Source organism: Rattus rattus, chromosome 6 (genome assembly GCF_011064425.1).
Source record: "Rattus rattus isolate New Zealand chromosome 6, Rrattus_CSIRO_v1, whole genome shotgun sequence".
Taxonomy (NCBI): Eukaryota; Metazoa; Chordata; class Mammalia; order Rodentia; family Muridae; genus Rattus; species Rattus rattus.
In genome coordinates this window covers 138,940,176-138,954,483 of record NC_046159.1, presented here as the reverse complement: position 1 = coordinate 138,954,483, position 14,308 = coordinate 138,940,176, and the positions used below count along the sequence as shown (strand labels likewise).

Here is a 14,308-nt window from a genome sequence, read left to right as displayed (position 1 = left end):
GGAAAGTATAAATACTAGGAATGGCAAGATTATAAACTTCATTTTCTATTTCTGACTGAGAAAGGCTATCAACTCATTCATGATCATCACAACCCTTATATTTAACTGTACTTTGGAACTAGTGATCTTTATTGGTGTACTTTTTCTATATATATATATATAACACACACATACATTACACTTTCTCCCCCATCTTTAATCCTTTTTTACAGTCCAGATTTTCTTCCCCCTCCAGGTCTGCCCCCAACTGCTCCCCATCCCACATTTCCATCTCATACTGTCTCCAAGAGGATGTCCCCAACTTCACCCCCACCTATCAGGTCTCCCCACTCCCTGGGGCCTCAAATCTCTGGAGGGTTAGGGGTATCTTCCCTCACTGAGGCCAAACCAGACATTCCTCTGCTGTATATGTGTCTGCACCTCATATCAGCTGGTGTATGATACCTGGTTGGTGGCTAAGTATCTGAGAGATCTTGGGAGATCCAGGTAAGTTGAGACCGATTGGTTTTTCATGGGGTCACCCTTCTCCTAAGCTTCTCTCAGCTATTCCCCAATTAAGTCGCAGGGCTTTCTGGCTTCTATCTATTGGTTGGTTGCTAGGATTGGCACCTTACTCTTTCAGGTGCTTGCTGGGCCTCTCAGAGAGCAGCTACTCTAGGTTCCTGTCTGCGAGCACAACACAGCATCAGTAATAGCCTCAGGGCCCTGGACCTCCCCGTGAGCTGAACCAAAATTTGGACCTGTTACTGGACCTCCTTTCTCTCATACTCTTCTTCATTTTTGTCCCTGCAGTTTTTTTTAAACTCTTCTTGAAGCTTATTTTTTAAGAAATATCCAAAGTATTTAAAAAGATGTGAATCAAGATTGAATCTTCAGTATTCTCTGTGCCTGTTACCAGTTCTGCTCCCCTTATGTTTCCAGTACTCAAACTACTCTCCTTCAGAAATGCACTTCTACCTCCTTCAGATATTCAATTTAGATATTGTTACCAGGACACTGTCTCACAAGGCTACATTCTTTCTCAAGGATAAAGAATAAAGATCTTAAAAGACTTTGGCCCTTCCTTTATGCATAAGAAATATTCTGCTTCCAGATTAATGATAGCTTGATGTTTTTGTCTTACCTCAGGAGAATCTTTATACTTGATATGAAAAACTTAAAATTGACACAGATTTTGGATTGTTTAACACCTCATGAGGGTCAACAGTGGCTAACCTTAAAGTACACTCTCAATTCTTCATTAAGCCTTCAAAATGTTCATTTGAGAGTGTCTGTTTTCCAGCTCATTCAATATTGGTAGATGTGCTTTCTGTCAGTTTGTATAGGACAGATCTAAACATGAAATGAGAGACATCTCATCTGTCTGTATGCCAATTGTTTTAGAGAAAAGTCATTGAAAGAGAACCAGGTTAATTTAAATGAAGAAAAGTCAAGCCGCTACACTGTGTTTAAATTCCTGACCATTTTATTTTTCTGTATCATGCTCTGAATTTGGTATATTTCTCCAACTAAACAGAGAATTTAAAATCCCCCTTAGAACTAGTATTTGATAATAGAAGCAATTTACTGGAAGAAGTTCATTTGCCTCGTTTTATTTAATCAGTATCTTCTTTATGGAAAGGGACTAGTGCAGGTGGGCTTAGGGGAGCAAAAACTTTAGCCTTCTTTCTCTTTACAGAAGGAACATGAATCCCATTTCTTTTTTCATTTCCCAGACACACAGATGACTCAGCTGTGTGTCAAGGGTGACTCCAACAAGGAATGGGTCCCAGTTTGCAGCACCCTCTGAGGTAGACTTTGACAAGCTTGGAGGAGCGACTTAATGGACAAGTACATTTATCTACTAAATTTATCCTGGGGTAGAGAAAAACACTGATAGAAATGCTTTTCCTCTCCATGTCCCAAAAGACACCTTTGCTTTCAAGACCATGTTTAAGACTTGTAGACAGAAAAGCATGTTTTACTTATTTATAATACTCTTCCCATTTCATTCTTTTATACAGAGATTAAAAGAATTAAAGCACCGAGAATTTGCTCGAAACGTAGCTTCCAAATCATGGAAAGATGAGAGGAAACAAGAAAAAGCACTTAAGCGGCTCCATCAGCTGGCTGAGATGCGGCAACAATCTGAATGGTAGGATACAGAGGGGCTTTGGTGGTCCAGAATGCATCTCCCATCTCCTGGGAAATTTCAATAATGAATCTACTCTGTTCTCTGCAACAATATAAAATTAACACTAATCAACAAATACGCTTGAAGGAAAAGTTTTAGTTGTTAATGGTTTGTAAATTAAAAACTTTGTCATTTCAATTTTTTATTTCCAATGCTGTTAATTTATTACCCTACTTAATGAAGTGATCCAGGAAACAATTTTAATAAACTGGCATCTGTTCTAGCTTAACTTGCTCTGACATAATTCCTCAGTAATTTGTTTTATAAATATAACTTCAAAATATTTAATATTCATATGTGCATATATTTACATTGTAACATGTTGGATCAATTCCAACCTTTGTTCCTTCCCTTCCAAGTCCTCTTTCTCCTACCACTTTTCCTTACTAACTTCATATGCTCCCTCTATACATACACATTTGTAATAAATACTTACTCTCTAGTGCTGCCTATATGTGCCTATGTGGGACCATCTTCTCATCTACTGAAACAGGATGAGTATCTACATAGGACTGATATCTCTGAACAAAACTGTCTCTCCTGATCCCGGTAGCCATCAGTTGCCAACAGCACCACAGATAGGAGGGACAAGTCATGATCAGTTCCCCAGTCTGTACTGGGAATTTGACTGGCTTGATCTTTTGCAAGTATCATGTGAATAGTTCCAACTTCTATGTATTAGTATATGAAATTGCACTGTTATATCTTGCAAACACTCTTCTGTCTCAGGTATCTGCAATAAAAGCTTTAAAACTATAAATAATAATGTACCTTTGGGGTGGATAGTACATGTCCTGTGTATTCCCTTGTACACACTTAACTCTAGAATAAATGACGTTATCCTTGTCTGGCAGACAAACAAAATATAATTAATGTGGTTAAATTTACTGCACAATGTCATTTTAATTGATAATTATACCATAACATGTATTACATTAATACATACTTGTAACTGAAAAATGACAGTTTAAAAAAAGCTTGCAGCCACTGAATGATTCAAAGTTGTTACCTGGAAGGCAATTAACATTGCAGATTGTGAATTGTGCTAATATGAATCATAATGCATAATAGTAACATAGCTAATTAATGTGGTTGACAGCAACCTGGTGAATTGTGGAATTTGTAGCTCTGCCAGAATTTAAATTCCTGTTGCTTAAATGGAGCTCAGTATGCAATAACAAAAGCGAATGGTTTAGTTATACTACCGTAAAACATTCAAAATCAATGATTAGAAAATATTTACAGTTTTGGTTAATTATTAATGAACTAGTGATCATTTTATAATACTTGCATACATAAAGTGTATAGAATATGTTAATTAGCATCAGATAAATATTAAAATTTTTCAAATGTAAGATAAAGGAGAATTAAAGGTACTATACTACATGCATATAGAAATGAAGTTAATATAAAGAGACTTGTCCTGGGAGGAGTCACACAATCAGAGAAATACATTGGGTACTAACGAGTCTATCCAACAAGAGACCCACGTCATTCAAGCACAGTAATAGATTAGTATTAATAACAAATCAAACCTACTGAAACAGAACTTAGAACACAAATTTTTGGATTTTAATGTAGCGTAAAAGAAAACATGAAGATCACACTTCAGTTCCTGCATGATTAGTTATAGAACTCAATAAATCAAATAATAATAAGTGGGGAAGAAAGACATCCTAAATAAAGCACTTCACAGGCCAGACTAGAATTGCCTTGTTCATCAGCAAATTGAGTTACCCTCATAAGCATCATTTTTCTGCTTTTACTATAAAAGTAACTACACATCGGCATTTCTTCTTCCCTACAATGGAATAATCAGAAAGGAACAGAGGAATCGTGATGGTGGCAGTAAGGTATGATTTTCTCAGAGAACAATAGGATGAGCAGTAATGATGATGTTCCTGTTGATAAATTTCTAAGTTTCTGGGGTTGCCAGGTAAGGTCTTCTAGATTAAAATGTCTACTCTATTAAGTTAGTGTATCCATCAGCAAACCTTATATACCAAACAAACTCAAATAGGCCATACTGTGCCGCACTGTTACAGAAAAGATAAATGTTTAGTACTCATACAGAATTTCAAATCATGAAGGTTATTTTTCCTCATTATTGTTCACCAACTGCTCTATTTGCTTAAACAGGCTCATGCTCAAATAGACATCACTTAGAGTTATTAAAATATTTTTTGTTGCAGCAGGATTGAGGCATAACACTTAAAATGAAAATGACTGTTAAAAGTACAATGCCTTCTTTCCTAGATAACTTGAATTTGGTCTACTACCCTTATGTTTTCTAAAGAACCTGGCAATTCTGGTCAAGTTATAGAGACCTTTCATGAGTATATTGTATTTATTTCTGTGATATATCTTGTCCTATTTGTCCTATCTGATTTCTAGCATCTCACAATTAGTGCTGTAGAAATTGACATGGTTCACTTAGAATGAGCCAAATAATATTATTCTTCCATATAAAAAAAAAGGTCAATTAGTGTTGCTGAGAATATTTGAACCCAACTGATAACTATTGGAAGAAAACTAGAGCTGAGTTCATATTGGGCAGCCAGCTTGATATCCTGAATAGCTTCACCCATACAGGGTCTCCAATAAAAGCACTTATTGAATGGGAGGTATTCACTCTCTCAACGAAAACTTTTATGCAACTATTTAAGTGTGATATATCTTTATGGATTTTTTTTTGCAAAATCTGAATAATGTTAGTGATGTGATTCTTTAAGTTTAACATATAAGAGGCAGAATACAGCACAACGAAATCATTCTATTTTGGCGTGTCTATTTGTTTCTCTTTGAAAGCTATGCCTTTCCCCATAGGAGACCATTTGTGTATTTATTATGTTCCTTTGCTTCAGAATTTGGGGACAATAGTGAGATGTACAACAAAAGAGTACAAGTTAAATATTTAACTCTTTAGTTGCTGTCTTACTAGGCATTACAAACGAATATAAATATTTCCAAATCACAGAAACTAGAAAATGAAAACACGAGTGTGGTAACCATGAAAAATTACAGAAAGGTGAGTGTTTTCTGCTCAGGACTAGGAGATAGGACTTAGGGGAGGTCACTACACATTCATATATAAGTTCTTAGGACCTAAAATAGAGCTTAAAGACTATACACATTAATAATAATAATGTCCTGTATCTGAAATTTGCTAAGATGGAGGATTTTAAGTTATTTTTAACACAGATACAAACACACAGGAAATTATGTGTTGTGTTGAATGTGTTAATGAGCTTTATCATAGCGGGAATTTTACACTACATGCATATATCTATTTGACATCCCAATGTGCATCCTAGAATACCCACTGCATACACATATTTACATCCTCAAAATAACTAATTTAAAATTAAATGAAACATAATTTATAAATATTAAAATATTCATGGTTTTGTAATCTGGAAGAGAAAATGCTAATAGTCTCCCACTAAAATTTCAGTACTTTCAGTTGAATATAATACCAATGACAGGAAATCAATCGATTTTCCAGAAGAAAGAAATTTATTAATTAGGTATTATAGATGCTGCTTAATTCAAAAAATAGCACCCATGTGAAGAGGTATTTCTTTGTCACTAAGACAAAACTGCAGTTCATGGTCTTTCTGTATCCACGCTCCAGTAAAACTTCAGTACATGTATTTGGTTGTTTTCTTTGTGCTGATAAGAGCATTCAGTCACCCACACAGTGTGTTTAAATATTTCTCCTGTGAGTGATAATAAATATGACTAAAGTATCCTTTTTGAAAAGCATGGTGAGATTATGAAAGGAAGAAGATTGTTATGAGAGAGAGAGAAAATTAGTTCTCATTATGAAACAAGGAAACGTCACTGTTTTCTAAAATTCCTAAGTCTGATTTTCCCATAACAATGGGATACACTGTCATTGTCAAGCTTTTCCCATTCTGAACAGATAATTGTGTAATAAATAATGTTTAAAATTATCAGTTGTAATTTAAACTTTATGAGAGCAGAGAAAATAACAGGTAGTAATACTTTAAAACAAGAATTGCTATGAGCAAACTAAAATAAAATTTGAATACCAAAAGTTACCCACTAATTACAAAAAGAAAAGAAACTACAAGCAGTAGAGTGTAGACACACATATTGAGTCCACTACGTGTTGTTCCTGTGTATTTCTGTTATAGAGCTAATGACTTGGTGTTGGATAACACGTCAGGGGAGTTTTCCTTTCAGAAAAGCTGATTCTCCTCTTTATAGAAGCCATTGGTTGCCTGTATCTCTTCATCTAGAAGAAAAGGTCTTATAACCTTTTCTCCATTCATGTTGGCATGTCAACTACTATAATTTTACAGATCTAATTTATGCAGCCATATTGCTGAGATTTCATGGCTACAGTTTTTCTAACAAGTCTAGAAGACTCTCCCACAATGGATTCCTTAATCCTCCTGCTTTGTCCTGGCCCTTCAGCTCTACACTCCATTCTGATTTTCCCTGTGTGTAGAGGTCTTGTAGATTTATCATGTTGAGAGGGTACCCCATAGTCACTTATGTTCTCCATTTTGCCTGTGTGTGGATTTCTGCATTTGTATCCATCTGTTAACAAAAAGAATATTCCTTGAAGATTGAAAACTATACTTTCGTGTGGCTGCAAGGATAAGCATTTAGAATAGTTAGTCCTTCAGAATTAAGGAATGTGTTATAAAAATATAGGTTTTAATATTCATAGCCAAGAGACAAAAGATATGGAATATAACGTAGAAAACAAAAGTTATATGTGTCTCCAGGCACATGGGAAAGATAACAATAGAATGGCATTTCAAACAAGCACTTGGAAAACTGATGTCGAAGCATCGTTTTCTCCCGAGTCAGCATCAGCAACACTGTATAAGGAAGAATGTGAAAAGATAAGGTGTGAAAAGATTAATTTCAATATAAAAAATTTCTGTCTGTGTTTGTTTATTTTCTTCTTTCTTCTTGAATCCTTAATGATTGTGAGCCAAATCAACAATCTTGAAAAACCCTCTAAAGACAAAACATTCACAGTTGGCATAAGGTTGTTTTGGAGGTAAGAAGCAAGAGACGCTATTGCAAAGTCCCTGGGAACACTGAGACTACCTGAACACATCAGCTGCTTATGCTGTGTACGTTAGCTGCTGACAAGAATAATGCCTACCTGCCTTGTTTCAACAGAAGTAAACAGGGAAGACTTTTAAAGGAGTGAACACTGAACACTAAAGATGCTGAAAAAATCAAATTAAAACTACTTTTACACTTGGCAAATCTCAATTTCTTATGTAATGTGATTATGCTGGTTGTAAGATTATGAAACATGTTAAATCTGAATCTCAAAGGGTTATAGGTTCTAAGGAACGTATTGCGATGCAAATCATCTATTTTATTTTGTAGCTTTACTACGCAATAGTTTACTTGGAACTGTTTTTTTTTAGACTTCTAAAAAACAGAATTAAACAGCATTTCAGGAGTAGCCACTCCATAGCAGTTATACAGACTTATACATGCATGATAAAATAGTCATTTTGTAGAAAATAATGTGCACCAATGAATATTACAAAAACCTCAGTGTAGAAATACTATGAAATGTTGTCTGCATATAGATCTGGTTCCAATGCTAATGTCTTACTCATTTAAATATTTACCCTATTTACAGTGTTTCTGGAAACGGACCAGCATACAAAACCCCGAGGATAGCCATGGAAAAGCAGCTCCAGCAGGGAATTTTCCCAGTTAAGAATGGCAGAAAGGTTTCCTGCATGAAAAGTGCCCTTCTCAAGGGGAAGAATGTGCCCAGAAGCACCATGGAGAAGCAGCGACCGGCCATGCCAAACCGACAACAGCTACAATCAGATAGGCGACACTTGTTTGGGAATCTGATAACACAAACATCTTCAGATCTCAGCAATGCAAACCACAGGACAGGAGTTTCATTTTCATTTTCAAAAAAAGCCTATCTAAAATTAGAATCCTCTGCCTCCGTTTTCAGCGAGAACACAGACGATGCACATGATATTAACAAGTCACCCACCTATAAAGTCAAACGAACAGTTGAGAAATGCAAGTGTTGCAGGCTTGCAAAGGAGGGTGCAGACCTTACTAAGGAAGAAGGTGTCCTCTCTTCAAGCCATCTGGAGGGTGTTTTAAACAACACCTTCCTGATGAACTCAAAAATTTCACGCAACAAGCATGAACCTATTAACGGGAGACTGAAGCATTCAGGCATTCACGCAGCTTTCTCTAAATCTCACTTCCATGTTTCAGAGAGAGAGTTTACTCTTTCCAGCAGAGAGAAAGAGATTAAGAATGCATTGAAGAATACTTCGGAAAACTGTACTAGTCACCGATGCCAAGCAAATGAATCCTCCAGTCCACTAAACACTTACAAGCACAGTGATAGTAGGTGGTGTGAATGCCCGGATGAATTTTTGCCTTCAGGACTAAGTGAGCAAAAGACTCAAGCACATCGAATTCCTAACTCCAGAACAGAGGACAGAACAAAGTCTTTAGACAAAATGGAAAGGATGAGCAAAAATGTGCAAAGACTTTGCAGAGAAGATTGTTCACATGATCTGAAGTCCAAACCATTGTCTTTCCTCCGTGTACAGAGCAAGGATGGTCACACCACTCTACAGTGGCCTACAGAACTTCTCTTCTTTACCAGAACGGAACCTTGCATATCTTATGGCTGCAATCCTTTATATTTTGACTTCAAACTGTCTCGCAACACAAAGGATGAGCGTAATTCGGAGAATATAGAAACAAAGTTGGTGAAGGAGGCTTTAGAAGTGAAGACAAAAACAGAGAGCCAAGTCTCAGGATTAATTAAAGAACAAGAAAAATCGACACAGGAAAATCAGTCTCTGAAACCAAAGATGATTATGGCTAACCCAGATTGGGGAACGTTCCAGAGAAAATACAGTCTGGACTCCATTGATTCTGACTCTACTGTGAGTGAACATGCTAGTCTAAGAGACTTGGAAATGGAAAGTCCTGAAGTGCCTGCTTACCTTAATCTGTCTCTAAAGGATGGTTTAGGAAACAAAGATGCTGACGATACTGAATTTATGGAAGTATCAAATGCCCACTGGCAAAGTTGCAAACGGGCAATTCACAATAATGCCTGTGCAGGTCTGTCTTTCTCTCCTCATATATCACGGACTAAAAACCACAAGCGGAATCCCCATAGTCCACAGTCCGAGTTTGAAGAAGAAAACCAACATACCTGGAATCTTAGTCTTTACACATCAGGGGATCACAGTGAACATGGGAAGGATACAGGTGCAAGTTTAAGTAGCTGTGACATCAGTACGGCCAGCAGAGCGTCTACAAGTAGGAAAGCAAGTTATGACAGATATTCTCCAGTGTCACCTCTGAGGGGCCATCCCAGAACTGGGCATGAATCTTCTAGAAACATGTCCAGCTGGAGAAACATGTGTACAAATCATAGGTCTAAGGGGAGTAACAGCAGTCATTTGCTCTACTTCTGTAAAAGAGAATGTGACCCGGTTGAAAAGCACGTGTGCACACACAGAAAGCACAATAGCCTCTACATGTCTGATGTGCCTCTATGTGGTCATTGTACTCAGTCAGAAACACAGAGAGATGGGAGTGGTAAACTATCAGATTCATTTAAAACTAAAAAACGATCAAAACACAGAGACCATAACTGCAGAGAAAGGTACAAACTGAGTAAAAATCAACAATCGGTAGGGCCCAAACTACCCAGAATTTTCCATTGTGATTCTGCCTCTCGGCTTTCAATTGAAGAAAAGAGTGAAAAATCCTTAAATGGCCGGGAACTTCAGCACAGCAAATTGGCTTCTTATTTGAGACAGAGAGCTTACTGCTTAAATAAAAACAAGAGAAGCAAAAAATCTTTAGCCGGCCTTCACATTGGTGGTGTGGGAAAAGTTAAGTGCAGACGATGTAACTCGGGCACTCCCAACTACCTTCTAAGGAGTAGTACAGGTGGCCCTTCAGAAACCACACAGTCAAACATTCCAGATGGAGAAGGGCCATCTCTGACTGCCAAGGGTCTTTTGGAAAGAGTGCAAGCCAAGAAGTGTCAGGAGCAATCAACAAAATTAGAGCTCTCCTCAAGCAGTTGTTTAAAAGAATCGCAGACTCATTCACAAACTCAATGCACAACTCAACGTGGGCCACCAAGTTGTAGGGGAGCAGCATTGCCTTTTTCAAAGAGGAGGCAACACATAGGCAAAAGAAAAAATGATAAAGGTAGCATGGTTCATAAAACGTCTGACTATGACAAAGTCAAAAACTCACAAAAAAGTAATTCGACCGTTTTGTCAGACACTGAATGTGAAAACTATCTTTCCAAAGGCATAAGTGATTCAGTGATCGACTCTCATTCTTTAAGCAGAAGAAACAACCAGACTGCAAAGGAACCATCTAAATCTTCAATTAGTGAAGTCCAGCCTTTTCTGCAAAGCTGTGACCCAGTACCAAATGATTTTCTTGGTGCTTTTCCATCTAACAGATATACTGGTGTAACTGATTCAACAGAGACCAAAGATGACCAGATAAATCTTGACTCAGAGGGTGTAAGCACATCTGTAAATCGTGTGGAGGGGAATATAAACTCTTATTATGACAGAGCTATGCAGAAGCATGACAAAATGGAAGATGAATTAGAGATGTGTCATAAATCTCTGTCACCCCCTTTAATTCAACAGCCCATAACATTTTCTCCCGATGAAGTAGATAAGTACAAACTTCTCCAGCTACAAGCCCAGCAGCATATGCAGAAGCAGCTCCTGTCGAAGCATCTCCGAGTGTTGCCTGCTGCAGGGCCCACTGCCTTCTCTCCTGCCTCCGCCGTGCAGACAGTCCCCGTCCACCAGCACACATCCATCACCACCATACACCACACATTTCTACAGCACTTTGCTGTTTCAGCGTCCGTAAGTTCTCACAGCAGTCCCCTCCCCGTAGCTCATCTCCACCCTCTGTCACAGCCACATTTTACTCCGATTTCATTTTCAACCATGGCTCCAACCATTATCCCTGGACACCCTACTTTCCTGGGTCATCCTTTACATTTAGTTGCAGCTGCCCCCTTCCACCCATCACATATGACGTTCCAGCCCCTGCCTTCTGCAGCATTTATTCCCACATTGTTTGGTCCTCATTTAAACCCAGCCACCACTTCTATTTTCCACTTGAATCCTTTAATACAACCAGTGCTACAAGGTCAAGATCTTTGCCATCTCTCTTGCTCCAGCCAGATGCAACAGTTAAGTAGTGTGAAAGAGACCTTAAATATGGCAGTACACTTGAACTAATCGTTATTACAGCTCATCTTACGAATAAATAACCCCAGTTGTTGCTACTTGTAAAGCAATGCAGAAACATCGTCTCTCTTGTTAGCAAAACATTTAAAATTATGGTGCCAATTCCAAATGTAACTAATTCATACGTATAAACTGAACTATCAGTATTGAAATGGGAGCCTTTTAAGAACTTCTTTTTCTGACGAATAGAGCAAATTAAGATAATTTATGAGAAAAAAAAGTGCTGGTTTGAGAAGAATTGTGAATTAATGCTATAAACTGGTAAGAGAAAACATTCTGGGATAACATAAATATTGTGAAGAAGACGTAAAACACCCTGTGTTTGAAGTGTTTGCTGAATGAGCTCTGAATGAATGTGAATTTCACTTTTACTTTTCAAATAATAGTAACAAGTCAGTAAAATGAATAAATAATTAAGGAGAAGCCCTATTGTTAAATGTTGGCTGTGCTACTAATGATATTGTCTTTTTAAGACCTATCTCATAGGACCCAAGAGATTTTAATAAATACTCTGATGGATACAAACTGAGAACAACTACACAACTAACTTTATAATAGTAGAAATTTTGTGGAAGGTCAATTTGCTTCACTTCACATGTAACAATATCATGATAATCTTGTAAGAATCACTAGGATTAGGAGTTAAGAATGTTTAAATTTTATGTTAGGAAGCATACAAAAGATACTGTTAGTGTTTGATAATCAAAAATAAAATATCCATAGAATAACATTTTACATACAAATTGGTAATTCTTTTAAACATTACCAAAACACATAAAAAAATCAAGTTTTATTTACTTTATTACATGGAATCTTCACTGTGCTCAGAAATAAAAACACCAAGCTTAGAAAGAATAAATTTTATAATTATAAAACAAATTATCATCCATGTAATCAAATATTCATTGAAAGTCTTCCTGGCCCATAGAATTTATACTTCTTCTATTACTTGTGAACTGCCATCTATTTGATATGTAACTTAATATTCTTATAATTATAAGTGTATGTACACTTACATATCCCATCACTATGGCTTTATAAAAAGGGAGATAACAGACCAGGATGTATCCTATACCTAATAATGAGCTGACGCTGTAAACTTTGACATCTGGGTAGGATGAACCTTTCTCACTCATCCTTGGAGAAAGGTAGCTACATTTACTGAATATATGCGCTTCATTTCAGATGGGTAAAACCACTTATTCCACTTTTTCTCATCCCAGCACGTCTGAAGAGATGAATATTAGCATTCCTCCTTTGCTTAATGAAATATAAGAGAACTATAATAGCTGATTTTTCATATATGGTATAAAAGATACATTTGCTGCTGAAGAGACAAACAGGAGGGGATTAAATAAATAAATGAATAAATAAATAAATAAATAGTTTTAAAATATTGACATGAAGAATAAATGTACTTACCAAAGTAATACCAAACATTTTTAGATAGGGGCTTATATTGGAATATAGACTTGACAAAGTCTAACCTATTTTAAATGAATAAAAGAGAGAGAGAGAGAGAGAGAGAGAGAGAGAAGAGAGAGAGAGAGAGAGAGAGAGAGAGAAGAAAGACATTTATAAAAAAAATCTACTGGAATTATTTATGCTCCTAAATATACTTTGGCACATTTTCTTTTATCTTTGAGAGTTGACTAATATTTTTCCTATCAACAAAACCAAATCATGAGCTGGGATATCTGTAAGACCCTGTTTCTACCTTAAGAGTGTTTTGTCTTTTAGAATTATTTTGGATTTTTGCTGTTTTTTTTATGGGTTTGTTCTCTTTCACTAATTGGATGGTAGGCATTGACGGTCAAATGGCATTAAAATAAAACCCAGTAAGTTTGTAAAACAAACACAAAAATCATATACTCAAATACAACTTACATACAGCTCCACAAAAGTAACTATTAAAATGGGTGCATTTAAAATAAATCGTCATTAAAAGAAAATGAAAGGAAACATTATTATATATGTAGATTATACTTTGCTCCCCCAAAATCAAAATATGATGTAGATAATTAATTTCTCAACAATATTCTGAAGATGAACAAATCCAAGACAAGGTGATTTTGAACAATAACTAGAAGTCTTATTACAGAAAAAAAAAAAAACAGAGCACTTGGTTAATTTTTAAATTGCTTTGGTGACAATCTAGACTGTCAAAAGGTTAAATCAGTCAACTATTCTACTGGTCCCTTAGATAGATCAATATAAGTGGGTAGTTTGGGAATTTCTACACCATCCTGCATCAGCACTGATAAAAGTGCTCACTGGATATCCCATCTCATGAAATGGCAAGAAGGTTAAAAAAAAAGAACTTTTACTTGAAGGTTAACAGGTATAATGTTGTGGCATCAAATAGAGGAAAGGCACAACTAAAATCTGCATTCCACATGATCTGTGAAATCCAAGCCAGATTTCAGTTCCTATTTCACCTTTGGAGGAATATGTGCTTGAAAAACTGAAACAGAAAGAATTCTGAGTCTATTTTGAATTCTAAACTAGACTCATTAAAATCAAACTCTGATGGATCATATTTTGAGTATCATATCCTTTAAATTATGTGATAATAGGTTTGAGCAATCTTCTATTAAATAGTAAGTATATGGGATAAGTGTTCAGTGATCTTACTCTTTACTCCAAGGCATTGGGCCTTCTTTTGTTTCTTCTGAGAACCAAGACTAAATGAAAGAGAAACACTGTTGAGAATGATTGTAAAATATATATGCACATGTTGACATATGTGCACATGAACACTGAGATATGGCTATATATATTTTATCCCTAAAGATTAGAATCATTGCCCAATCCTATGGTCTCAATGAATTAA

At 36.3% G+C, this 14,308-nt stretch overlaps 1 protein-coding gene across 1 annotated transcript; it reads left to right on the top strand.

Annotated features, from left to right (window-relative positions):
* The first annotated feature begins 1,936 nt into the window (after nt 1–1,936).
* Znf804b (zinc finger protein 804B) lies at nt 1,937–12,203 on the top strand. The gene is made up of 2 exons (XM_032905309.1): nt 1,937–2,134; nt 7,818–12,203. The coding sequence occupies exons 1-2, from the start codon at nt 1,956–1,958 to the stop codon at nt 11,464–11,466; spliced, it is 3,828 nt and encodes a 1,275-aa protein (XP_032761200.1). The 5' UTR covers nt 1,937–1,955; the 3' UTR covers nt 11,467–12,203.
* The last annotated feature ends 2,105 nt before the right edge of the window (nt 12,204–14,308 follow it).